The sequence below is a fragment of the Macaca fascicularis genome, chromosome 15 (assembly GCF_037993035.2).
Source record: "Macaca fascicularis isolate 582-1 chromosome 15, T2T-MFA8v1.1".
Classification (NCBI taxonomy): domain Eukaryota; kingdom Metazoa; phylum Chordata; class Mammalia; order Primates; family Cercopithecidae; genus Macaca; species Macaca fascicularis.
Window position 1 is genome coordinate 12,822,711 of NC_088389.1, and position 25,524 is coordinate 12,848,234.

The following is a 25,524-nucleotide window of genomic DNA, read 5'->3' on the forward strand; positions in this document are numbered from 1 at the left end:
TTTCTATCTATCCCCTCACTCCTCCATCCACTTATTCATCCTTCCATCTTTCTGTCCCACAGCCACCTATCCACCCATTCATTCACCCATCCATGCATCTTTCCATCCCTCCCTCCATCCATCCACTCATCTAACAAGACATGGTTCCTCCCTAGTGAATCCCACAGTCCAGTGTAGACAGACAGATTACACAGACCCTGTACCACGATATGTGTTATAGGAGATGTACGAGAGGCTATGCCCGCACTGCAGGGCCTCTGACTCAGCCTGGGGGTGCAGGCAAGGGGAGGTGGGAGGGAAGGCGTCCAGAGAGAGGGGCCCCTCAGTTGAGACCTGAAGAATGAGCAGGAGGCTGTGAGCCACAGGCTGGGGAGAGGGGGCAGGGGTGGGAGGTGTGGCATGTGCAAAGGTCCAGAGGTCAGAAAGACCCCAGGGAAACAGCCAGGCCCCATCTCATGGTCAGTTTTATGCCCAGAACGATCAAATATTTTATGAGGAATCAGAGATCTCCTAGATATCGCCAACGTGTTTCTACTGCCTTTCAAATATACAAGGATGCCTGTTATTAACCGAAGCAAGTTCACTTAAAAGTGCTTCTGGGCCAGGCGCAGTGGCTCACGTCTGTTATTAGCACTTTGGGAGGCCAAGGAGGGTGGATTACTTGAGGCCAGGAGCTCGAGACCAGCCTGGGCAACATGGCGAAACCCCATCTCTACCAAAAAATACAAAACTTAGCCGGGCGTGGTGGTGCACATTTGTAGTCTCAGCTACTCAGGAGGCTGAGACAGGAGGATCACTTGAGTCTGGGAGGCGGAGGTTGCAGTGAGTAGAGATCACGCTACTGCACTCCAGCCTGGGTGACAGAGCAAGCTCCACCTTAAAAAAAAAAAAATAGAGATACTGGGCATGGTGGTGCACGCTTGTAATCCCAGCTACTCAGAAGGCTGAGGCAGAGAATTGCTCGAACCGGGGAGGCGGAGGTTGCGGTGAGCCAAGATGGCACTGTTGCATTCCAGCCTGGTCGACAAAGCAAGAATCTGTCTCAAAAAAAAAAAAAAGTGCTTCTAAATTTATCACAGCTTTTTTGTTTTGTTTGTTTTTTGACCACTGTATACTTTCTCAATCAAGTGATGGCAAATGTGTTGGGGTAAGGTCCGGACTCCAGGAGCCCCTGCCCCTCTTTGCCCTCAGCTGTCCCACTGGGTCCCAGACTCAGCATACCCAGATGACACTCAGCCTCTCCCACCCCACTCCCTACACTGCACACCCTGCTATCCAGAGGCCCAGAGAACCCCGAGGGTTAGCCTTCACCCCTTCTTCCTCTTCGACCCCCTGGTCACCATGTCCTGTCAGCAACTCCTTGCAGTGGGCTCTGGAATCTGCCCTGCTCTCCTTCTCCACACTCAAATCCCCATGCAGGCTGCCCAGGCGTTCCTGCTGCAGCCTCCACTCAGCCTCCTCCTCACCCACTCCTGCTTCCCACCGATCCACAGCTCCTCCGGAGGTCCCCCGTGCCCCCCGCCCCGCCTCAAACACCTGTCCTTCCCCTCTCCCTGCACTTATGCAGCGCCTCCTGCAGGAAGCCTGCCCTCCACCCGCAAGATCCGCTGAGCTGCCACAGGGCTCAGCCTGGTCTCATTATGGTCTGTTTTTGTCTCTTGGCCTCCCCAGTCCTCACCGGGATTAAGATGAGGTAGCTGCAGACAGGAAGGGATGGGGAGGGGAGGCACTACTGACAGCCTGTCCCTCCTGCTTCTTGTCATTCCGTGCAATGTGTCCATACTAGGCCGTCCCTTGCCCTCACCTGCAGCCTCCCTCGCTGAGCGAGTGGAACCCGGGCAGACAGCGATCACACTTCCAGCCAGTCACAGTGGGCTTGCAGGTGCAGGTGCCTGTGTCATCGCACTGGAGGTGCAGAGAGCCTGGGAGAGGAAGGGCACAGGGCAGTGAAGGCCAGGAGGGGCGGGGATTGGAGGCTGGGGATGTGGAGCCCACTCACCTGCCGAATGGCAGTCACAGGGCTGGCATGGCATCCGCGGGTCCCAGTGATAGAAATTCTCCTGACAGCGCTCACAGTGTGGCCCGGCTGTGTGGTCACGGCAGTGGTGACAGCGCCCGCCGTGGCCTGTGCTTCGGAAGAGCTCCCGATCGAACGTGCATTCCTCGGAGCGGCCACTGCAGTTGCAGGCTGTGGGCAGGAGCAGGGAAAGGTGTGTGAGTCCCCCGTGATGTGATAGGAGGGGGCATCTGTGCCAGTCAGCCTCCCTGTGCTACATGAGCAGGCAGTGCAAAGAGAAGGGCAAGAGCATGGTCCAGAATGGAGTTCAGGCCCAGCTTGATCAAGGTTAGACACTGCTCAATTGATTTTCCAAAACAGGACACGCTTAAGAGCAAAGGGGACACCGTTAGTAAATACACGGAAACAACAGGCAGAAAGAGGACCCTCCCAGGCAACCAGGATATACACCCAGATAGACGGGCACTGATCAGAGGCTGGCTGCCTTCTGGAGCAGCAGCATGGCTCACTCCAAAATCTCCTGTAGGTCCTCCAAGCCATAATAACAGTGTGAATCTCACTATTGTGTGAGGTCACTCAGGGGTACAGAAAGCACAAGTCACCTTTCATTTCCCCATTAAATCATGTTTAAAAGTCTGTGTGTGGGACTGGCTCTGTCTCGGCTCCCAGAGTGAGCTCAGGGGTGCATCCATGAAAGGTGCGGAGCCACGTACACCTGCCGCCCTCCTGCTGCCCACAGGCCAGACGGCAAGCAAGCAAGCAAACCCCCTGCAGGTGCGGGGCTGGGACAGGAGAGGCGGGGGGCTTTGGGAGCCGAAAGAAGGGGCCCCTGCGGCTGTGCTAGGGTGGTGGGACAAGGCTTCCCAGAAGAAGTCACAGCCGTGGCCGGGCGCGGTGGCTCACGCCTATAATCCCAGCACTTTGGGAGGCCGAGGCGGGCAGATCACAAGGTCAGAAGATTGAGACCATCCTGGCTAACACGGTGAAACCCTGTCTCTACTAAAAATAAAAATAAAAAAAAGTAGCCGGGCATGGTGGTGGGTGCCTGTAGTCCCAGCTACTCGGGAGGCTGAGGCAGGAGAATGGCGTGAACCCGGAAGGCGGAGCTTGCAGTGAGCCGAGATCGCACTACTGCACTCCAGTCTGGGCGACAGAGCAAGACTCCATCTCAAAAAAAAAAAAAAGAAAAAGAAGTCACAGCCGCGCTGAATCTGAAGGCTGAGCAGTGAGGAATAGGCCAGGCAGAGGAAGAGGAAGCGGGAAGGGCATCACAGACACGGGGTAAAGCCCAGGGGATACCCCACATCCAGAGATAGAAGCATGGCCTGGTGTGGGTGTGCCATGAGGCTGGCTGCAGGCGGCATGTCGTGTGATGGCAGGGAAGCGGGGACATTGTGCAGTGGGGGCCTGCAGTGCAGAGGCAGTTGTGAAGTCAGAGGCTAGCAGAGCTTGCTCCAGGGAAGCTGGGCTGCCGTGGTCAGTGGACGTTAGCTGGGAGCAAAGGGGGAGCCATGGGAAGGTTTAAGCAGGGGATGGATGTTATTAAATTTGTCCTTTAGAAAGCCCTGGCCCAGTGCCATGGCTCACGCCTGTGATCCCAGCACTTTGGGAGGTAAGGTAGGAGGACTGCTTGAGCCCAGGAGTTTAAAGACCAGCCTGGGCAACAGTGAGAACCTATCTCTACAAAACATTGCTTGGCATGGTGATATGTGCCTGTAGTCTCAGCTACTCTGGAGGCTGAGGTGGGAGGAACACACACCCAGGAATTCAAGGCTGCAGTGAGCTATGACTGTGCCACTGCACTCCAGCCTGGGTGACAGAGTGAGGCCTTGTTTCAAGAAAAGAGCCATGGCTGGGCGTGGTGGCTCAAGCCTGTAATCCCAGCACTTTGGGAGGCCCAGATGGGCGGATCACAAAGTCAGGAGATCGAGACCATCCTGGCTAACATGGTGAAACCCCGTCTCTACTAAAAAATACAAAAAACTAGCCGGGCAAGGTGGCGGGCACCTGTAGTCCCAGCTACTCGGGAGGCTGAGGCAGGAGAATGGCGTAAACCCGGGAGGCGGAGCTTCCAGTGAGCTGAGATCTGGCCACTGCAGTCCAGCCTGGGCGACAGAGCAAGACTCCGTCTCAGAAAAAAAAAAAAAAGAAAGAAAGAAAAGAGCCTTAGCTGCAGGCAGGGGAGGGTTGGGAGCATGGAGAGCAGGGAAGAGGAAACTTTAGGTGTGCAGGGAGAGGAGGCAGTCCCAGGCCCAAGGCATCGGCTGCAATGGACAGAAGTTAGACAGACTGGAGCGATGCTGATGGGCCAGAATTCAGGGCTCGGGTCTGTCTCAGCTGCGGGTGAGGGTGGGGATGAAGGGTCAAGCATGAAACCCTGGCTCCCAGGCTGCTGACTGAGAGACACAGATGTGACCACACGGCTGAGGACATGGTAGAAGCAGTCTGGCCTCTGTGTCCCCACCGCGGAGACAGCAGCAGGCTGGGACGGTGGAAGCCAGCCAGCACAGCTTCCTTGGCCCCAGGACTCCCTGGTGGAGGTAGGCCAGCAAGGGCAGCTCCTGCAGACAGCGCCCCACCCTCAGAACAAGCCCCCCGCCCCCCCGGCCCAGCCCCGGTTATGGTCACCAGTGGCCCAGGCCCAAGAGGACAGTGGGGCCCAGAGGCCAAGCTGCCCGCCCAGCGAGCCTGGCGGGCCTGTGAATGAAGATGTGTCTCTTGCCAGTAGCACCAGCACCAGCTGGGATCCAGCAGCCAGCAACAGCGGCTGTGCATGGAAAACCTGGAGGAGACCAGGCTGTCTGGGCACAGGGTGGGTCTTGCAGCCGGCGCCGTAGCCAGAAGGGAAGTCAGGGGGTCCCTGCTCTTGGCCTGTGTCCCTGGAGACGACATGATGGCATCATCCTCTCTCCAGCGCTTCTCTGAGGTTAGGTGGTCAAAGCCACATCGCATGGGGGCTGGGACACCAAAGGGCTGCCTGGGGGCCCGTGGAAGAGTCTGGGTGGGCCGTCGGCACCCCCTTGCTTGTGGGGTAGCCTGGTTCTGATTAACAGCTGGGTTGGGAGCGGTTAACACAAAGAAGTAAGTCAGGGACCTTCCGGCCCTCCCACCACAGGCGCCTCTGCATGGGTTTGTTCCAGAGCTCACCAGCACAGTCAGTTCTCTGTTACTGCTGCCCCCAGGGCACATAGTAGGTGTTCAGTGAGGGCCAAGATTGAGCTACTTAGTGGAGGACAGACCGAGGCTTAAACACACCCCCTCCCCAGGCTCCCCTTCCGCTCGTCCTCATCTCTGCAGCAGCGGAGAGACCCCGAGCTGCCCCCCAGGCGTACCCAGGAGGAGCCACTACTGTGAGGTTTCGGGGGAGTTCGTTTCCCCACCTGCAACACCAGCCTCAGGTCCCTGATGCCCCGTGACACTCACGCAGACACTCGTGGGCAGCCTCAGCAGTGCCCCGGGCCCACGGACGGTCCTGGAAGATGGGCAGGCAGCGCTCACAGTCTATGCCGGTGGTGTTGTGCTGGCACCGGCAGGCCAACTGGCCCGCCGCGTCGGGGCCACACTCGCTGGCATGCCCGTTGCACTTGCACCTGGGAAAAGACAGGGAGGAGGAAGGGGACCCGCAGGTGCCGGCAGGGCAGATAAGGGGTTAGTCACCAGGTAGCCCCTGTTTGCAGGTGTGAGCCAGACTCCACCCTCAATCTTGGCCCTCACTGAACACCTATGTGCCCTGGGGGCAGCAGTAACAGAGAACTGACTGTGCTGGTGAGCTCTGGAACAAACCTATTCCGTCTTCACCAGCCTGTTACCACCCCCATATAATGGATGGGCAAAGTGAGGCAGGGAGAAGCTGCCCAAAGCCACCAGCTAGCAAGTGCCCGCCACAGAACGCTTCTACCTGGCAGGAGCCCCACCTGGGGGCTGAGAGGGACCCAGGAAGAAGTCACCTTAGCCTCCCGAGTGGAGAGTGAGCCGGCAGTCACAGCGGCACAGGTGTGGGGGGCTGAGGGGACCGCCTCCAGCAGCTATCCCTTAACGGTGTCCCAAAGGGCAGGAAAGAGGATACCCCAAACAGGGACAGCCCCCGAGTCCCTCCAAATCCCCTGTAAGTCTATGTCTGATATGGTTTGGATCTGTGTCCCCACTAAATCTCATGTCAAACTATAATCCCCAGTGTTGGAGGTGGGGCCTGGGTGAGAGGTGATCAGATCATGAGGTTGGAATTCTCCTGAATGGTTCAGCACCCTCCCCGCTCGGCACTGTAAAGTGAGTGAGTTCTCATGAGATTTGGTTGTTTAGCAGTGTGTGGCACCCGCCCCTCCGCCCCACCCTGTCCCCTTCTCCCTCTCTTGCTCCTGCTCTGGCCATGTGATGGGCCTGCTCCTTCTTCACCTTCCACCATGATTTTAAGTTGTAAGTTTCCTGAGGCCTCCCCAGAAGCCAAGCAGATGCCAGCACCATGTTTCCTGTACAGCCCGTAGAACTGTGAGCCAATTAAACCTCTTTTAATAAATTACCGTCAGCTGCGCGTGGTGGCTCATGCCTGTAATCCCAGCACTTTGGGAGGGCAAGGCGGGCGAATCACCTGAGGTCAGGAGTTCGAGACCAGCCTGACCAACATGGAGAAACCCAGTCTCTACTAAAAATACAAAATTAGCCAGGTGTGGCAGCGCATGCCTATAACCCCAGCTACTCTGGAGGCTGAGGCAGGAGAATCGCTTGAACCCGGGAGGCAGAGGTTGCAGTGAGCTGAGATCGTGCCATTGCACTCCAGCCTGGACAACAAGAGTGAAACTCTGTCTCAAAAATAAATAAATAAATAAATAGCCATCTCAGGTGTTTACAGCAGTACAAGAATGGGCAAATACAGCATCTTTGAGAGCAGCCCCGGCCTGTGTCCCCATTCCACACCCAGGGTCAAGAGATGGGTGGAATCAGGCAGGAACAGGGGTGCCCTGGGACCCCGCGGCATGCTTGGCAGAGCCTGACTCTGTGAGTGATTGTCCCTGTCCCAACCACTGTCCCTGTCCCGAGCTGTTCAGAGGCCATGGCTTCTGCCCCTGGCCAAGGCAGTAGCTTCTCCCTAGAGCCTCACCGGAGGTGGGAGGGACATTAGTGTCCCCATTTCACACAGGAGGCATCAGGCTCAGGCCTTGGAACTGACAGATGCTAAGTGGCTGAGCTGGACCTGAAGCCCGTCCTCGCCGACTCTACGTGGACCCTTAGCTCCTGGACACTCCTCTGTGGCCACTCAGTGGCTCCCCTAAGCCACATTCCACGCTCTACCCTCAGCGGGTGTTGACCAATCGCCAACTGCTGTTGGGACTCCAGGTGCTTTAGCTGATATGGGGACACAGTGTGTGGTAGGGCACGCGGCTCGGCTTCCACTCAGGGTCCAGGTTAGGCAGGCAGCACCCCAGGGTTTCTTGGGGTGAAGCAGGCGCCAGGCAATCCTGGGACAGTGGTCACCAGGGAAGTGACGAGGGACTGCCCCTGCCTTGGAGGAGATGCTGCAACCCGCCCTCTGACCCGGGAAAGGAGACTGAGACCCCACGGGCTCCACTGTGAACACAGGTTGTTGGGGCCACCTGTCCCCTGCCATGAGCAGTCAGCTGCGGTCTGAGGGTCGTCTGGCTCTGGCAGCTGGAACCTGGATGTCCTCTGGCCCAAAGTTCCCTGACAGCAGGCACTGGAGCTCACGGCCGCCTTCCCTGGGGAGCTCCTCCCGCTGACTCACATAGGGGGCAGGTTGGAGCAGGGGGATCCTCATGGCCGTAGGGGCTCTCAGTGACGAGCCCTGGCCTTCCCTGGAGCTCACACACCCAAAGCAGGCATTTGAGCCTCATGCTGCCCCCTTCTCCATCTCTCTAATGCCACCCAAGTGCCTCTGAACTGTGGAGGCCCAGAGTCCGGTGTCATCCCCGCTCCCCACTCCCAAGGCCCATGGTTCACACACAGAGCTGTGTTTCCATCCTCAATTGCGTTCAGACCCATGCTCCCCCAACCCCAGCCCTCTGGTCCAAGCTGCCACCTCCCACCCTGATTCCTGACATTCAACTTCCTCTCTCCTCTTATCCGCCCCACTTGGCTGTCAGGGGTTTGGGGGTGTTTTAAAAATCTGACTGTTACTACTCTGACCAAATCCTTCCACAGCTTCCTCTTGACTGCCGGGTGAGGCTAAACCCGCCCAGGCCTCGACACTCTGCCAACCTCTCCACGTCTGCCTGCCTACCCTCCACCCAGCCACACTGGCCGTCCCCTGGTCCTCAACCCCAGCCTTCCCACTCCCGGGTCCCGTCTGCAGCGCCAGCTCCTGTCCTCCCTGAGCCCAGGCACATGCTCTCCCTTTCCTCCCCTTCCTTGTCATCCTGGCGCGGGCTGATGTGTTCACTGGGGAGCAATCTGATCAGTGTCTGCCGTCCCCATGTGACTGGGGCAGGAAGGCACCTGTTTTCCTCTCTCCTTTCAAAGAAACCTGAGAAACATTGACATGGAAGACGTTTGTGCCTCCCTTGTCCCACAGCCCTCCCTGGGCACCCACTGCCAGGTGGCCATGTGCAAGACAGGCCCTGGGACTTGAGGTGAGAGATGGGCCTCTTCCTCCTGGGCAGCCCCTGCCTCCTAGAGGGGACAGATGTTGGAGGAGAGACAAACTGCCCAGGGCACTGACGGGTGCTAAGGGTGTGTAGGACCAGGACCAGGACCAGGGGCCAGAGAGGAGCCAGTAATATTCCCATACTAGAAAGGGGAAGGGGGCTGTGGCTCATACCTGTAATCCCAGCCCTTTGGGAGGCCAAGGCAGGCAGATCACCTGAGGTTGGGAATTCAAGACCAGCCTGACCAACATGGAGAAACCCAGTCTCTACTAAAACTATAAAATTAGCTGGGCGTGGTGGTGCACGCCTGTAATCCCAGCTACTCCGGAGGCTGAGGCAGGAGAATTGCTTGAACTTGGGAGGTGGAGATTGCAGTGAGCTGAAACTGCGCTACTGCCCTCCAGCCTGGGCAACAAGAGCAAAACTCCTTCAGAAAGAAAGAGAGTGAGAGAAGGAAGGAAGGGAGGGAGGAAGGAAGGAAGAGAGGGAGGGAGGAAGGAAAGTAGGAAGAGAAGGGGGGAGGAAAGAAGGGAGGAAGGGAGGGAGGGAGGAAAGAAAGTAGGAAGAGAGGGAGGGAGGAAAGTAGGAAGAGAGGGAGGAAAGAAAGAAGGGAGGGAGGGAGGAAAGAAAGAAGGGAGGGAGGGAGGAAAAAAGGGAGAGAGGGAGGAAGGAAGGGAGGGAGGGAGGAAGGAAGGGAGGGAGGGAGGAAGGAAGGGAGGGAGGGAGGAACCTCCAGGCTGAGGGGACAATGGGCACCAAGACCCAGTGTGTCTGGCACATGGCAAATCAGCTGATGCAGGGGACCTGGCAGGAGGTGGGCTGGGTGGGGAACCCCAGGGCCTTGAATGGCAGGTGCTCCCTCCCTCTCCCCTGGGGCACACCTGGCTTCTGTGCCCCCACACAGCAGCCGCCTTCTGCTCTCAGGTCTGGGTCCTGGAACTCTGCCTCCCTTCTCCCGCCTACCTGCCGCCCACAGAGAAGTCGGACACGGCATAGTAGTAGGACTGGAGCACCTTGGGGTCCTTGAAGATGTCATCCCCAAACGTGTTGAGCCGGTCTAGAGAGATGAGGAGTTCGGTGCTGGTGACCCACTCCTGGGGCAGAGGGGAGAAGGCGCCATCAGCAGGTTCCTGAGTATTTAGTATTTACCCCTATCACTCTGCTGGCAGGTCCAGCTGGCTGCCCCAGGGGCTCCTGGGACACAGGGACAGGTCAAGCTCAGGCCAGTTCTGAGAATGCTGCAGAAATAAGGAGGCTGTGCTTTGGCAGTCACCCCAACCTGGGTGCTAGGCCACCGACTGGTGCAACTTCAATGTCTTAGAGCCTTCATTTTCCCATCTGTGAAATGGAACAAAAATAGCACTTCCCCTACAAAGGTGTCTGGAGGAGGGTAGCCAGTGTCAGCGCTGGCTGTGAGGTCGGGCCCATGCTCAGGAAGCAGCTGAGGTTTGGCAGGGACAGGGGTCGAAGCAGCCCACTGAAGACCCCGCTATGCAGGTCACCTGGCTTTTCCCAGGGGCTCCTGCACCCCATTCCAGGGATACAGCTGGGGGACGGTGTGCCCCCGCGACCTTCTCCCCTGCTCAGTGAGGCCTGGCGTGCAGCAGGCCCTGGGTTTCTTGGCTTCTCACATGCTGAGGGTCAGGCTGTTGTGGACAGGTCACCTGCCCCAGGTGACATCTCTTCCACGAGAGCAGGGACTTGTGGCCCCTTGTTCTCGCTGCTTCCCCAGCCCTGGGCTCTGCCTGACCCTAGCAGGCGCTCGAGAAATACCTGCTGATTCCTGAATGAGCAGCTTCCCCACGGAAGAGCATGGAGGAAACAGAGTCGGGGAAAACCCACGTGAAGACTGACATTTTCATTTGCCTGCTGTTACCATCAGCAGCAGCGGCTCCAGCTGAATATTAATCAGCGTTTTGATTCCGCCCAGGAGCCCCTGCTTTAGCAATCAGGCCCATCAGTACAGAAAATGAGCTCCTGGCAGGTCGTCTTTTTGCCCCAGCGTGACTCAGGCCTGCAGCCCCTCCTGCTCCCCCACAGCTCGGCAACCGGAGCTACCGCCAGGCACCCGAGGACTCTGCTGGAGGATGCCTCGGCTAAGAAGAGGGGTCCAGCACCCAAACACTAAAGTGGCAGTGCGCAGGCCCGGACCACCCCAGGATGCACTTCCCAAAGGTCAGCGTGCATTCAGGGATCTGGTTAAAGTGCAGCTTCTGATTCAGAGGTCAGCGGTGGAGCCAGGGAGCTTGCATTTCTAACAAGTGCCCAGGTTCTGATGCTGCCGAACGAGGAGCTAAGGCCTGGGGTGGGGAAGCCCAGCAGTCCAGAGCTGAAGGCACCGCGACGCTTCCTTCTCCAGAAAAAAGTGCCACCTGGAGAACTCAAACCAACTGGATGTCAGAGCTAGGAGGTGCAGCGGCTACTGACACATATTGTGTGGTTAGCGCTCAGGCCTCACAGTAACCCTGGAGTACGTATTGTTATTAACCCCATTTAGAGATGAGGAGACTGAGGCTCAGATAGGGTAACTTGCACAGCCCATGCATGGCAGAGCCGGGATTCTGGTCTACCTGATCCCAGGGTCCCAGCTTTAACCACTAGGTTGGTCTGCCCCAGCTGTGTCTACCCCAATGCCCTTATCATGCCAGTGGGGCCCAGAGACAGCAATGACCTGCCCAAGGTCTCCTGCCTCTACTTCCTGGCCTGTGACCCAATCCATCAGTCTGCAAGGACAATGGCAGTAAAGGAGTGGGATCAAAATCTCTGGGACATAGGATGGACACTGGGAGAGAGAAGCCTTAGCCTCAATTGCAGGGGGCATGTCTTGGTGCCTTAAAGGTCATTTTAGGGCCCGGCACCATGACACATACTTGTAATCTCAGCACTTTGGGAAGCCGAGGTGGGCAGACCCCTTGAGACCAGGAGTTCAAGACCAGCCGGGGCAACATGGCGAAACCCCGTCTCTACTAAAAACACAAAAATTAGCCAGTGGGGTGGCGCACACCTGCAGTCCCAGCTACTTGGGAGGCTGAGGTGAGAGAAATTGCTTGAACCTTGGAGGCAGGGGGTTGCAGGGAGCCAAGATTGTGCCACTGTACTCTAGCCTGGGCAACAGAGTGAAACTGTCTCAAAAAAAAGAAAAAAAAATCATTTTAGGGCAAGCCCCACTGACCCCAGGCACTGGAACTCCAGCTTAAGCTACAAGTAGGTGCTGGAGTTGATTCTGGATGGATCCCAGGACTCAGGCCGTGGTATGAAGGAGAAGCAGGAGGTGGACAACTTGGGCTGTATGTCCAAGGGGTGCTCAGGCGGCCACTCAACTCTGGCGGTCTTACTCTGCAACAGCCAGGTCGGCCTTCTCCTCCAAAGTCCTAGGCCGCTCCATGGGGGTCAGAGGGGCCCAAGACCCAGCAGCCACATCCTTCCTTCCAAGCTCTGTGTCCTCTGAGAAAGCACCTGCCCCCTAAATGTGTCCAGGGGAGCATCAGGAGGAAAGAGCAAGGTGGACTTGCCTCTCTTTGTCCTGCTTTGCTCTTAGTTTCTTTTTTTTTTTGAGACGGAGTCTCGCTCTGTCGCCCAGGCCGGAGTGCAGTGGCCTCATCTCAGCTCACTGCAAGCTCCGCCTCCCAGGTTTATGCCATTCTCCTGCCTCAGCCTCCCAAGTAGCTGGGACTACAGGCGCCCGCCACCTCGCCCGGCTAGTTTTTTGTATTTTTTAGTAGAGACGGGGTTTCACCGTGTTAGCCAGGATGGTCTCGATCTCCTGACCTCGTGATCCGCCCGTCTCGGCCTCCCAAAGTGATGGGATTACAGGCTTGAGCCACCGCGCCCGGCCTCTGCTCTTGGTTTCTATCCAGAAGCAGCAGGGGAGACATTTCTCGAAAGATCATCTCTCCATCAGGGACAGTGTCCAGAACACACGAGGCAACGAGACAGAAAACCTCCAATGGCCAAGGATGTCCCCGGGGTGGTGGCTGCACAGACGCAGGTGGGAGCAGGGGCCGGCCCTCCCTGCCTGTCTTCATCTGATCTCAGCTGACGTTTTCTAACCCACAGAGCTTTGGAACCCATGGAGAAGAAATTGTAATTTGTAAACAAAATCATGGTGACATGTGTACATTTTTAGTGGGATAAGCAGGGCCTGGAGGTCTGCAGATGTGGTTCTGTGTGATAAAGGATTTGGCTTGCCTGAAGAGGGGCCTGGCCCTTTGCCCTGGACCCAAGGGAGTCACCTCCATATCCTTGGATGTCCCACCTGGTAAGAGTGACTTCCCTTGGCCACACTACACAGTCTATGCCGATAAATTGATTTGCGGTGGGGGCCTTGGGCCACACAGAATCGGCTTCACCTCTGGAGGGGCTGGAGACAGGTCAGCCACACAGGCGGTCAGCTGTGTCTACACTGCCAACCTCCAGTAAAAACACTGGACTTCAGGCCAGGTGTGGTGGCTCACACCTTTAAGCCTAGCACTTTGGGCGGCTGAGGTGGGAGGATCGCTTGAGCCCAGGAGTTCGAGACCACCCTGGGCAGCATAGTGAGACGAGGTCACTGTCTAAGAAAAAAAAAAAATGGCCGGGCACGGTGGCTGAAGCCTGTAATCCCAGCACTTTGGGAGGCCAAGACGGGCAGATCACGAGGTCAGGAGATCGAGACCATCCTGGCTAACACGGTGAAACCCCGTCTCTACTAAAAAAAAAAATACAAAAAACTAGCCGGGCGAGGTGGCAGGCGTCTGTAGTCCCAGCTACTCGGGAGGCTGAGGCAGGAGAATGGCGTAAACCCGGAAGCGGAGCTTGCAATGAGCTGAGATCCGGCCACTGCACTCCAGCCTGGGCGATAGAGCAAGACTCTGTCTCAAAAAAAAAAAAAAAAAAAAAATTAAAAATAAAACTCTGGCCTTCCAGGTTGGTAGTACTCTGTGCACACGGTCACATGTGGCTCTGGGGAAATACGTGCTGTGTGTGTGACTCCACTGCATTGGGAGAATAGCTGGACGCTCAGAGCCTGGTCCCTCCTGTCACCTGGCCGTGTGCCTCTCCCCTGGCTGATGTTAGCCGGTAGCCTTTCATTGCAAAAAATTGCAGCTCTGAGCCTCACAGCTTTTCTGAGTTCCATGAGTCCTTATAGTGAATCACTAAACCCAAGGGTGGTCCTGGGGACCCCGGCACAGCCGGCTCCACGTGTTCTCATGCTGCACATTGCTGGCAGGATGCAACTTCTTTTTGGGTCTCGGTGTCCCCTCTGGAAGCAGGATTCTAACCCTGGTTCCCTCGTTATCCCAGATGGGCAAAGGAGATGCTCTGAAAGTCTGGAGGGGAGGAGAGGGCAGGTTCCCCGGGTTCAGACACGTCTTGGGTCCGAACCCGGGGAAATGGACTAGAGCAGCAGTCTCCAACCTTTTTGGCACCAGGAACAGGTTTTGTGGAAGACAATTTTTTCCACGAACAGGGTAGGCGGTGGTTTGGGATGAAACTGTTCCATCTCAGACCATCAGGCATTAGATTCTCATGAGGACATGCAACCCAGTTGCTCCTGGGAGAATCCGATGCCACAAGCAGCTGATCTGACAGGAGGCGGAGCTCAGGCTGGAATGCTCACCTGCCCGCCGCTCACCTTCTGCTGTGACTCAGTTCCTAACAGGCCTCGGACCAGTACCAGTCTGCAGTCAGGGGCTGGGGACCGGTGGACTGGAGAGCTGCCCAACACACTTATGTGTAGATGAACAGCTATGGACACACAGTAACGTGGACACAGATGGGTGCCAATACCGGCAGGTCCACACACCTGGGTGGACCTGTGTGGGCTGAACTGGAGGGCCCTGAACGGACCGACATGGCCACAGGCCTGCCGTCCTCTCTACCGTGAGGACAAGGACGGGGAGCTGTCATGCACGCATATCTCCAGAGCATGGGTAGGTACGCCCTACGTGCCAAGCACCACACTGGTCACAGTGTGTGCCTTCCCACCACCCTGCAGCGGTCTCTCCAACGTGGCAGCCACGGGCCACATGTGGCTATCTAAGTTAAAATGTATTAAAATTAAATAAAATATAAAATCCAGTTCCTCAGCTGTGCTGGCCACATCTCATGGTGGCTGGCGACACCACATGGGACAATGCAGCTAGAGGTGCTTTCCGTCATCACAGAAAGTGCTGCTGGTCAGCCGGGCACAGTGGCTCACGCCTGTAATCCCAGCACTTTGGGAGGCCGAGGCGGGTGGATCCCTTAATGTCAGGAGTTCGAGACCAGCCTGGCCAACATGGCGAAACCTTCATCTCTACTAAAAATACAAAAAAGAATCAGCCAGGCGTCGTGGCAGGCACCTGTAATCTCAGTTACTTGGGAAGCTGAGGCAGAATAGCTTGAACCCAGGAGGCGGAGGTTTCAGTGAACAGAGATTGCGCCACTGCACCCCAGCCTGGGCGACAGAGCAAGACTCAGAAAAAAAAAAAAAACAAAATAAACATGGGGTTTTGCAGGTCCCCCACCCTGTGTGTCCTGGCACATCAGACCCTCCTACTGCCATGACCCAATCCCAACCCCGTCCCGACGCCCCAAGCCCCACTCCTCTCTCACCTGCAGCCCAGGGCTCTCCTCGAAGTTGTAGGCGCTGGGCCGGCCCTCCAGGGTGGAGAAGGCCACATTGCCCCCACTCAGCGGGGAGATGTCGCTGAACTCTGAGGTGCAGAAGGCCACGCGCTCATCCTCGCCAGGGCGCAGGTACTGGCCCTCGGGCCGGCCGTAAGTCTTCTGACAGGAGGCACTGTAGAACTGGTAGGGCTCCCACGGGCCGTCGGCGCGGCTGCGCTTGTAGATGGCGAAGCTCTCAGGGCGACTGGTGTGGAACTTTAGCCTCACATACGTGATCTCGTAAGCCTTCCCTGCAGCCAGGAAGACAGGGCCCGTTTTATGGAAGGGGTGGGAGGAATGGAATCCTGGTCCAGGGAGGGCAGACGGCTGTACTGCATGCTCTAGCGTGGATGGATCGTTGGAAGCTGTCTAGAGCTTGGGACAGGGCATGCCACCCTCCATTCGTGATGCCTGTTGGGGCACTGGGAAGGACAATGCCCGCATGCTTCCCAAGTATTTGCTGTTCCTTTTCCGGGTCAACTTGCCACCCTGCACAGGAATCTCCGTTGCAACACCCCTGATAGGCAGCCATCTCTTTTTGCTCAAGTATCTCCAGCAATGGGATGTTGCCACATTCTAAGAAAGCCTGCTCTACTATTAGAAAGTTATTTCTTTTACTGTACCCCACCAAAGCCAATCCTTGCACTGTGCCTTCGGCCTCATTCCCTTGCAATGACTACAGATCTCCTAATCCTCACGAAATCCTCCCTGGACCCCTTATTGCTCCAAGTTTCTATCTTCCAAATTTCCCAAGACAGGTGTAAATCCACTGCCCCACAGCCTCATCTCCCAACTCAACCTCCAACCTACTACAATTCAGCTTCTCTGGGCCACTCCACAGAAGACACTGTACTTGCAAAGTCACCTCACTCACAGCCCCCGTGGCCACAGCCAGGGGCCCCTGATCACGCCTCCTTTCCTGGGCCTCTGATCATGCTCGTCACCTCGAAAGTCCCCTGTCCTGGGGCCTCCACCTGCTCTCCTCTCCCTTGCCTGCCTTGGCCTCCTCCTGAGCCCCTCTGCTTGCTCCCTGAACCCCCAGCTTCCAGCGGCCTCTCCCTTCCCTGGGCTTTAGCCCCACTCCCCCACATGCCCCCGACATCCAGTTGGGGGATCTGCAGGCTTTAGGCCCCTGCCTGCCCTGCGCTCCACCCTGGAAGCGTCCTCAACAGCGGACCTGACTGCATCACAATGACTCAGCTACCCTGGGGTAGGAAGGGTGGCTGTGGTAGAGGGAAGGGGGTTCCCAATTCCTCCTCTTCCCTCATGGGATGTCAACGGGCAATGCCTAAAAAGAGAAAAACCCCGACGCGGCAGTGCAGGCACAGGGCTGGGAGATAAGGATGCATCAGGGAACAGAAACGGCTCAGACAGTCAGGCGGAGAGGGAGGCTGGGGTGCGGGTGCGGGAGAACTGCCGCCTTCCACAGTTCGAGCTGGGAAGTATCTGGCGTCTACGCTGAGAGTGGGTATGATTTCAATAATGAGAAGGAAGTACAGCCTGAATTTAAAAGGCAATTTCCCCACTGCCTGAAATGCCAACATCTCCCCCTACCCTCCTACGTTAAGGACTCCATCCAGGTACCCCCTCCTCGCAGAAGCCCAACTCAACCTTAAGCCCTAATCCACACCTCTGACATCCCCCCAAGACAGGGGAGGGGGCCTCCTGCAATGTGACCCTACAGCTAGCCTCCTGCAGAGTTACCTGCTCAGCGGTGGCTCCCCACCCTGGACAGAGCTCCTCATCGTCAGCACCAGGTGTCTCTTTGGTAATCTCTGCCACCCCAGCACCTAGCAAGGTGTCTGACACCTGGCAGGCATTCACTGAGTGCTGGTGCAGGAACGAATGAATGAAGGGAAGAATGGCCCACGCAGGGAGTCCCTCCTGCGTCTCTATCGTTGGCAGTAGCCTCTCACTCCCCAGAGCAGCACAGAACTCACCCAGTCCCCTCCCCATGGCCGGCTTTCTATTCTCTGATCCTTCCATCCCTGGTCCCAGAGACCCCCAGGAGGCTGCCCACTGCCATCACCATCTTCCTTAGGTGTCAAGGACAAGCCACCCTAGTCCTCTGCCAAAACATCTTCACTCTAGGTAAGAGCTAAAAGGCTGGGTGCAGTGGCTCATGTCTGTAATCCCAGCACTTTGGGAGGCCGAGGTGGGTGGATCACCTGAGGTCAGGAGTTCGAGACCAGCCTGACCAACGTGGTGAAACCCCATCTCTACTAAAAATACAAGAATTAGCCAGGCATGGTGGCGGACGCCTGTAATCCCAGCTACTTCAGAGGCTGAGGCAGGAGAATTGCTTGAACCCAGGAGGTGGAGGTTGCAGTGAGCTGAGATCGCGCCATTGCACTGCAGCCTGGGCAACAGAGCGAGACTCTGTCTTTAAAAAAAAAAAAAAAAAGGCCGGGCGCGGTGGGGCTCAAGCCTGTAATCCCAGCACTTTGGGAGGCCGAGATGGGCGGATCACGAGGTCAGGAGATCGAGACCATCCTGGCTAACACAGTGAAACCCCGTCTCTACTAACAAAAAAATACAAAAAACCAGCCAGGCGTGGTGGCAGGCGCCTGTAGTCCCAGCTACTCAGGAGGCTGAGGCAGGAGAATGGCATAAACCCGGGAGGCGGAGCTTGCAGTGAGCTGAGATCCGACCACTGCACTCCAGCCTGGGCGACAGAGCGAGACTCCGTCTCAAAACAAACAAACAAAAAAGGCTAAAACTTCTTTCTTAGAAGAAAACAGAGGAGTAAATATTTGGGACTTTGCGCTAGAAGAGCCTTCTTAGAAATGACACCAAAAGCACAGGTAACAAAAGAAAAAATATATAAGCTGGACTTAATCAAAACCAAAACTTCTGTCCTTCAAAGAATACCACTGAGAAAATGAAAAGGCAACCCACACAGTGGGAGAAAATAGTTGCAAATCATATATCTGATAAGGGACTTACCCAGAATATATAAAGAATACTTACCACTCAAAAAGACAACCCGATTAAAAACAGGCAAAGGGGAAGTAGATTGCTTGAGCCCAGGAGTTCGCAACCAGCCAGGGTAACATGGTGAAACACCACTTCTACAAAAAATATAAAAAATGAGCCGAGCGCGGTGGCCTGTGCCTCCAGGCTATTTGGGAGGCTGAGGTGGGAGGACTGATTGAACCCAAGCGGTTGAGGCTGCAGTGAGCCATGATCACACCACTGCACTCCAACCTGGGCAACCAAGTGAGAACCTGGCACTCTAACCTGGGCAACCCAGTGAGACTCTATCTCAAAAAAGAAAACAACAAAAACGGCAAAGGTTTTGAATAGACATTTCTCCAAAGTGGATATATGAATGGCCCAGAAACACAAGAAAAAAATGCTCCACATCATTGGCCAGAGGGGAAATGCAAGTCAAAACCATAATGAGATCCCCTTCACACCCACTAGGCTGGCTAGCATCGACAGAGATAATAACAAGTGTTGGTGAGGAAGTGGGGGCATTGGAACCCTCATACGCCACTGACGGGAATGTAAAATGGGGCAGCCACTTTGGAAAACAGCCCAGCAGTTCCTCAAAATGTTAGACATGGGGTTATCAAAGGACCCAGACATGGGGTTATCAAAGGACCCAGCAATTCCACTCCTCAGCATATACTCAAGAGAAATGAAAACACATAACATACATCCACACAAAACGTACATATGGATGTTCACAGCAGCTTTCTTTGTATAACAGCCAAAGAGTGGGAACAACTCCAATGCCCACCAACTGATGAATGAATCAATAAAACGTGGTATATCATATGATGGAATATGATGGGGCTACAAGAACAAATGAAGTGCTGACATAAGCAACCACAAGAATGAACCACGAGAACATTACACTAAGTAGCAGAAGCTAATCACCAAAGGCCACATTTTATGGGATTCCACGTAAATGTCCAGAATAGGCAAATCTACAGAGATAGGAAGAAGACAGGTGGTTGTCACAGGATAGGGGTTCAGGATGGGGATGGGGGGGAAACAGAAAGTGACTGCTAATAGGTACAGGGTAATAAAGGTGTTCCAAGCCGGGCTTAGTGGCTCACACCTGTCATCCCAGCACTTTAGGAGGCTGAGGCTGGAGGATCACTTGAGCCCAGGAGTTTAAGACCAGCCTGGGTAACATAGCAAGATCCTGTCTCTATTTATTTATTTATTTTTGCGATGGAAGTCTCGCTCTGTCGCCCAGGCTGGAGTGCAGTGGCGCGCACTGCAAGCTCCGCCTCCCAGGTTCACGCCATTCTCCTGCCTCAGCCTCCCAAGTAGCTGGGACTACAGGCGCCCGCCACCTCGTCTGGCTAATTTTTTGTATTTTTAGTAGAGACGGGGTTTCACCGTGTTAGCCAGGATGGTTTCGATCTCCTGACCTTGTGATCCGCCCGCCTCAGCCTCCCAAAGTGCTGGGATTACAGGCATGAGCCACCACACCCGGCCTACAAAAAATAAATAAATAAGAACAAATTTAAAAATTAGCTGGGTGTGGTGGCTTGCATATCCCAGCTACTTGAGAGGCTGAGGTGGGAGGATGGCTTGCCCTCAGGAGGTAGAGGCTGCAGTGAGCCGTGATTGTGCCACTGCACTCCAGCCTGCGCAACAGAATGAGACCCTGTCTCAAAATAAGTAAATAAATAAAGATATTCTAAAGTTGATTGCGGTGAGGGCTGCACAACTCTGTGTATATATTAAACACCACTGGATTGCATAGTTTAGATGGGTATATTATATGGTATGGGAATTATATCTCCTAAAGCTGTTATATATACGATATATGTTAACTGTGGTGTTATGATAGATATCAGTTGTTGGGCTGGGTGTGGTGGCTCACGCCTGTAATCCTAGCACTTTGGGAGGCCGAGGGCGGGGAGGATCACTTGAGCCCAGGGGTTTGAAACCAGCCTGGGCAACATAGTTAGAACATGTCTCTATACAAAAAACTATATATGTGTGTGTGTGTGTGTGTGTGTGTGTGTGTGTGTGTGTGTGTGTGTGTGTGTTTTCATCCACAGCTCCTGGCTTATGACTCCCACAGCCCTCCTTATGGTCTTTTGTTTGACTGTTGGGTGTGTTGGGCCTCAGGGGCAGGCCTCTGCCTTCTCCTGCCCTCCTTTCATTCTAAAGCTCCCCCACCTTTCTGTGAGTCTTAAGACCCTCCAAGAGAGGGTCCCACCCTATACCCAGGGGAAGCTATGCTGATGCATGAAGCATCCATAAAAAGCCAAGGACAGGATTCAGGGAGCTTCTGGATGGCTGAACACAAGGAGGTTTCTGGAGGGTGGCACCCGGGGGGGGCATGGAAGCTCCCGCCCCTTCACCGTTCCTCACCCTGCTCATCTCTTCATCTGCGTCCTTTGCAATAGTCTCTATAATAAACCGGTCCATCTGTTACCCTGAGTTCTGCGAGCTGCTCCAGCAAACCGATTGAACCCAAAGAAGGGGTCATGGGAACTTGAAGCTAATCTGTCAGAAGTTTCTGAGGCCTTGACTTGCGACCGGTGTGTGTGGCGGAAGACAGCCTTGGGGACTGAGCTCTCAACCTGTGGGATCTGATGTTATCTCTGACTAGATTGTGTTGGAACTGAATTAGAGGACACCCAGCTGGTACCGCTGCTTGTTGTGTGGGGGAAAACCCCACGCATTTGGTCTCAGAAGTCTTCTGTGTTGACGATGCTTGTGGTCTGAGAGCAGAGGAAAAATACATTTTGAGGAGTTTTCCCCTACACAGTTTTATATATATATATGTATAATTGGACCTCACATCCATTAGGGTGGCTATTATTAAAAAAAACAAAAAAACAAAAAAAAAAAACCAGAAAATAACAAGTGTTGGCAAGGATATGGAGACGTTGGAACCCTTGTGCACTGTGGGTGGGAATGTGAAATGGTGCAGCCGCTATGGAAAACTGGTGGTTCCTGAAAAAACTAAAAACAATGCATCTATTTGACAGCCCCAGAGCAGTTACTGTCTGCTAAGGTTTCCACTACAGATGCAAAAAGAGCGTCCCTGTGCGTTCTCTCTGACTGCTGTCTGCTTTCTGTGGCAGCCGAGATCGAATAGAGGAATACAGGAAAAAGCATGGAGAGAGAATTTTTGCAACTCAAGAATAGCCTTGTAAGCAGTGAAGAGCCTGTGTCACTCCAAACAAGAACCTACAATGGGCCGGGCGCAGTGGCTCAAGCCTGTAATCCCAGCACTTTGGGAGGCCGAGACGGGCGGATCACGAGGTCAGGAGATCGAGACCATCCTGGCTAACACGGTGAAACCCCGTCTCTACTAAAAAATACAAAAAACTAGCCGGGCGAGGTGGCGGGCGCCTGTAGTCCCAGCTACATGGGAGGCTGAGGCAGAAGAATGGCGTAAGCCTGGGAGGCGGAGCTTGCAGTGAGCTGAGATGCGGCCACTGCACTCCAGCCTGGGCGACAGAGCGAGACTCTGTCTCAAAAAAAAAAAAAAAAAAAGAATAGGTTTTTTTTTTTTTTTTTTTTTGCCATAGGATCCAGTACTCCCACTTCTGGGGATATACCCAAAAGAATCAAAAGCCAGACTCCACGTTTGTGTTATATGTATTTGGGGGGAAAAAAAATAAAGGCATCTTCCTTCCTCCCCTAGTCTCTCTATGCACCAAAACAAGAAGCTGGTGAATCACCTCCCTCCTCAGCGAGTGACCTCAGTATTCTCCAGATCACTAGCTCATTCACTGGAATATTCCTTGTGTTTGCCCTCCTCTCTGTCATTCTCTCAGCCCCTCATCTGTTCCCTGACTTATTGCAATGGTCTGGAATGCCCTGCCACCTCTCTTTGCAAACGTGTAGTCATGTCTCAGTCATGTTTCAGCTCAGACTGTACCTCGGAATCCTTCTTAACACAAAGCCCTAGGCAACAATCAATCCAAGGAAAACTGTTTGGTCTCCCCAGGTTAGAGGAGCACTTGGCAATCTTTTTGTTTTTTCAGACTTGGCAATCTTGATTCATATTTGGGGCTTAGACTTAGTGCCAAGATGGGAGGGCTGTGATGGAGCCTAGCCCTGGTTCAGCCAGGGTCTTGTGGTATCTGGTGTCATGGCCATGGGGAGTCCCCAGCTCCTCACAGGGAGTCACCACACCCAGAATTGCCAAGAGTTCGCCTGGGAGAGGAAGAACAGGAACAGTGGGTGGTCAGATGGGGCTCAGGGACCCTGCTGTGTGTGTGACTCCCTTGTAGGCTGGGAGCAGCTCACCCGCCTGGTTCTAATGCTTGAGGTGGGCAGGGCAGCCTCACCCATGCATTCCCAGCTCAACTTTCCACCCTAGCCCTTCCCGCCCCACTCACAGGCCACTATTCCCCAGATGGCTCTAATTAAAGGGCTTTGTTTTGTTTCCATTTTCCCAAAATAAGCCTCTTCATACTGAGCTCATTCTGCTTGGTCAGTGCCGGATGTGGGCTGGCTTGATTTTTATGACTGTCCTGGTGTCATTCTTGATGGGCTTTATGTTCCAGCTGGCTGGAGAGGATGCAACTTGGCGCTCCTGCTGTTTGGCTTGGGCGGTGCGGGGCGGCTGGTGGGGGATGCTCTGCTGTGCCCAGCTGCTGGCTCAGCCAGCAGGTGAAGACCGGGAGGGGGGCGGGTGGGACCTCCATGTCTCCATGGGCACCAGAACCCCCTTCACCCCCTTCCTAGGCAGTCCCTTCTCTCTGGGGTCCCATGGACTCCTGAGTAGGAGGGCGCCCTGGTTTTGTGCCGTGACTTTGGGCATGACATTGAGGAAGTCCTTCTCCTCCCTGAGCCTGACTCCTCACTAGTAAATGAAGCGTTTGGGGATCTCAGCCATACAGTGCCTGTAAAGCACTTGGCAAAGCACCTGGCACACAGCAGGTGCCTACTAAATGCTGGCTATTGTTTTAAACACAGACTCATGCAGGGATCATGACTCCCAGGCACACTTGGGACAGTGTCCCATACTGTCAGGACTACCTGCTGTCTCCACTCTCTCACTGGATTATAAACTCCTTGAAGGTACAAATCCTGCCTCGAATCTACTCATTCATCTGGCAAGCATTTATTGGGCACCTCTTGTGTGCCAGGTGCCATGCTCAGCAATAAGGATTCATGGCACCTGCCCCAAGCGGAGGTGACAGGTGGGGAGAGAGAGGCAGGTCTTGTTTTTGTTATTGTTGTTTGTTTGTTTGTTTGTTTTGAGACAGAGTCTCACTCTGTTGTCTAGGCTGGAGTACAGTGGCACAATCTTGGCTCACTGCAACCTCCGTCCCCTGAGTTCAAGCCATTCTCCTGCCTCAGCCTCCTGAGTAGCGGCGATTACAAGCATGCACCACCAAGCCTGGCTAATTTTTGTATTTTTGTAGCGATGGGATTTCATCATGTTGGCCAGGCTGGTCTTGAACTCCTGACCTCAAGTGATCTGCCTGCCTCAGCCTCCCAAAGTGCTGGGATCAGAGGCGTGAGCCGCCGTGCCCAGCCGAGACAGACAGGTCTTTATAGAACAGGCCAAAGTAGCCCAGGGAGGCTGTGGGAGCACCAACAAGGCACTTGAACCTACGGTTTCAAGGATGAGCAGCCATTAGCCAGGGATGGTGAGGAGAAGGTGCATTCCACACCAGGCAGGATGTTGGCAGAGCTGTGGCCACCTCGTGGTGAAGCCTGTAGTTCAGGCTGGCAGGAGCATGGAGAGGGAGGAGGTGGTGAGAAGTAAGTTTGGGGCATGTGGTCTAGTAAGCTGGTGGGATGAGCAGGGGTGCATGGGAGCCAGACAGGTGAGGAGAGCAGAAGGAACAGAATTCTAGGCACAGAGAATAGCGTATCGGGCGGCCTGGAGGTGATGGAAGCCAAGTGCTCCCGAGCAGTGTCACCACCAGCTAACAGTTGAGGATGACACCTTGGCTTGGCTTTCCTGATAGGAACACAGCTGTCTCAATCACCCAGAAGCCTCATTAGCCCCTGGAGCTTGTGAGGGGCTGGGCTAGGGCTGCAGGTTTTTTTTTTTTTTTTTCTTTTTTGAGATGGAGTCTCGCTCTGTTGCCCAGGCTGGAGTGCAATGGCATGATCTCAGCTCACTGCAACCTCCGCCTCCCGGGGTCAAGCAATTCTCTGCCTCAGCCTCCTGAGTAGCAGGGATTACAGGCACGTGCCACCACGCCCGGCTACTTTTTGTATTTTTAGTAGAGACGGAGTTTCACCATCTTGGCCAGGCTGGTGTTGAACTCCTGACCTCGTGATCCACCCGCCTCGGCCTCCCAGAGTGCTGGGATTACAGGCGTGAGCCACCGTGCCCAGCCAGGGCTGCAGGTTTTAATTCTCGTCGCTGTTTAAAAGATCTTGGGGGCCGGGCATGGTGACTCACACCTGTAATCCCAGCACTTTGGGAGACCGAGGCGGGCGGATCACCTGAGCTCCGGAGTTCGAGACCACCCTGGGCAACATGGTGAAACCTCGTTTCTACTAAAATACAAAAAATTAGCCGGGCATGGTGGCACGCACCTGTAGTACCAGCTACACGGGAGGCTGAAGCACAAGAATCGCTTGAATGTAGGAGGCAGAGGTTGCAGTGAGCCGAGATCGTGCCACTTCACTCCAGCTTGGGCTACAGAGTGAGACTTCAACTCCAGGAAAAAAAAAAAAAAATTCTTGGGGCCACTCCTTTCCCAGCCTTTTGGTTGCCTTTGGAAGAAACCTTTTCATCACAAAGGAGGGATTAAGCTGCTTTTATTTATTTATTTATTTATTTACTTATTTAGTTAGTTAGTTTTTGAGATGGAGTCTTGCTTTGTTGCCCAGGCTGCAGTGCAGCGGTGCAATCTCAGCTCACTGCAGCCTCTGCATCCCGGGTTCCAGCGGTTCTCCTGCCTCAGCCTCCTGGGTAGCTGGGATTACAGGCGCACACCACCATGCCTGGCTAATTTTTGTATTTTTAGTAGAGACGGGGTTTTGCCATGTTGACCAGGCTGGTCTCGAACTCTTGACCTCAGGTGATCCGCCCACCTCAGCCTCCCAAAGTGCTGGGATTACAGGTTGAACCACCACACCCGGTCTTTTTTTTTTTTTTGAAATAGAGTCTTACTACCACCCAGGCTGCAGTGCAGTGGTCTGATCTCGACTCACTGCAACTTCTGCCTCTGGTTCAAGCGATTCTGCTGCCTCAGCCTCCCAAGCAGCTGGGATTATAGGTGCCCACCACAATGCTTGGTTAATTTTTTTTTTTTTTTTTTTTAGTAGAGACGGGGTTTCACCATGTTGGCTAGGCTGATGTCGAACTCCTGACCTCAAGTG

At 54.7% G+C, this 25,524-nt stretch overlaps 1 protein-coding gene and 1 pseudogene across 3 annotated transcripts in view; one reads left to right on the forward strand and one right to left on the reverse strand.

The window, feature by feature from the left end:
• LAMC3 (laminin subunit gamma 3) overlaps positions 1 to 25,524 on the reverse strand; it is an 89,515-nt gene that overhangs the window by 55,363 nt on the left and 8,628 nt on the right. For all 3 annotated transcript variants that reach the window (XR_012424246.1, XM_045373951.3, XM_045373950.3), the window contains exons 2-6: positions 15,190 to 15,494; positions 9,577 to 9,707; positions 5,441 to 5,607; positions 2,000 to 2,188; positions 1,805 to 1,922 (exon numbers count right to left, since the gene is read on the reverse strand). Coding sequence is in view for 2 of the 3 variants with exons in the window: in XM_045373951.3 (XP_045229886.2) it covers positions 1,805 to 1,922; positions 2,000 to 2,188; positions 5,441 to 5,607; positions 9,577 to 9,707; positions 15,190 to 15,494 (910 nt within the window). In the remaining variant the exon portion in view is untranslated. The remainder of the gene's footprint in view (positions 1 to 1,804; positions 1,923 to 1,999; positions 2,189 to 5,440; positions 5,608 to 9,576; positions 9,708 to 15,189; positions 15,495 to 25,524) is intronic.
• Positions 21,193 to 21,331, forward strand: LOC123569273 (small nucleolar RNA SNORA31; annotated as a pseudogene).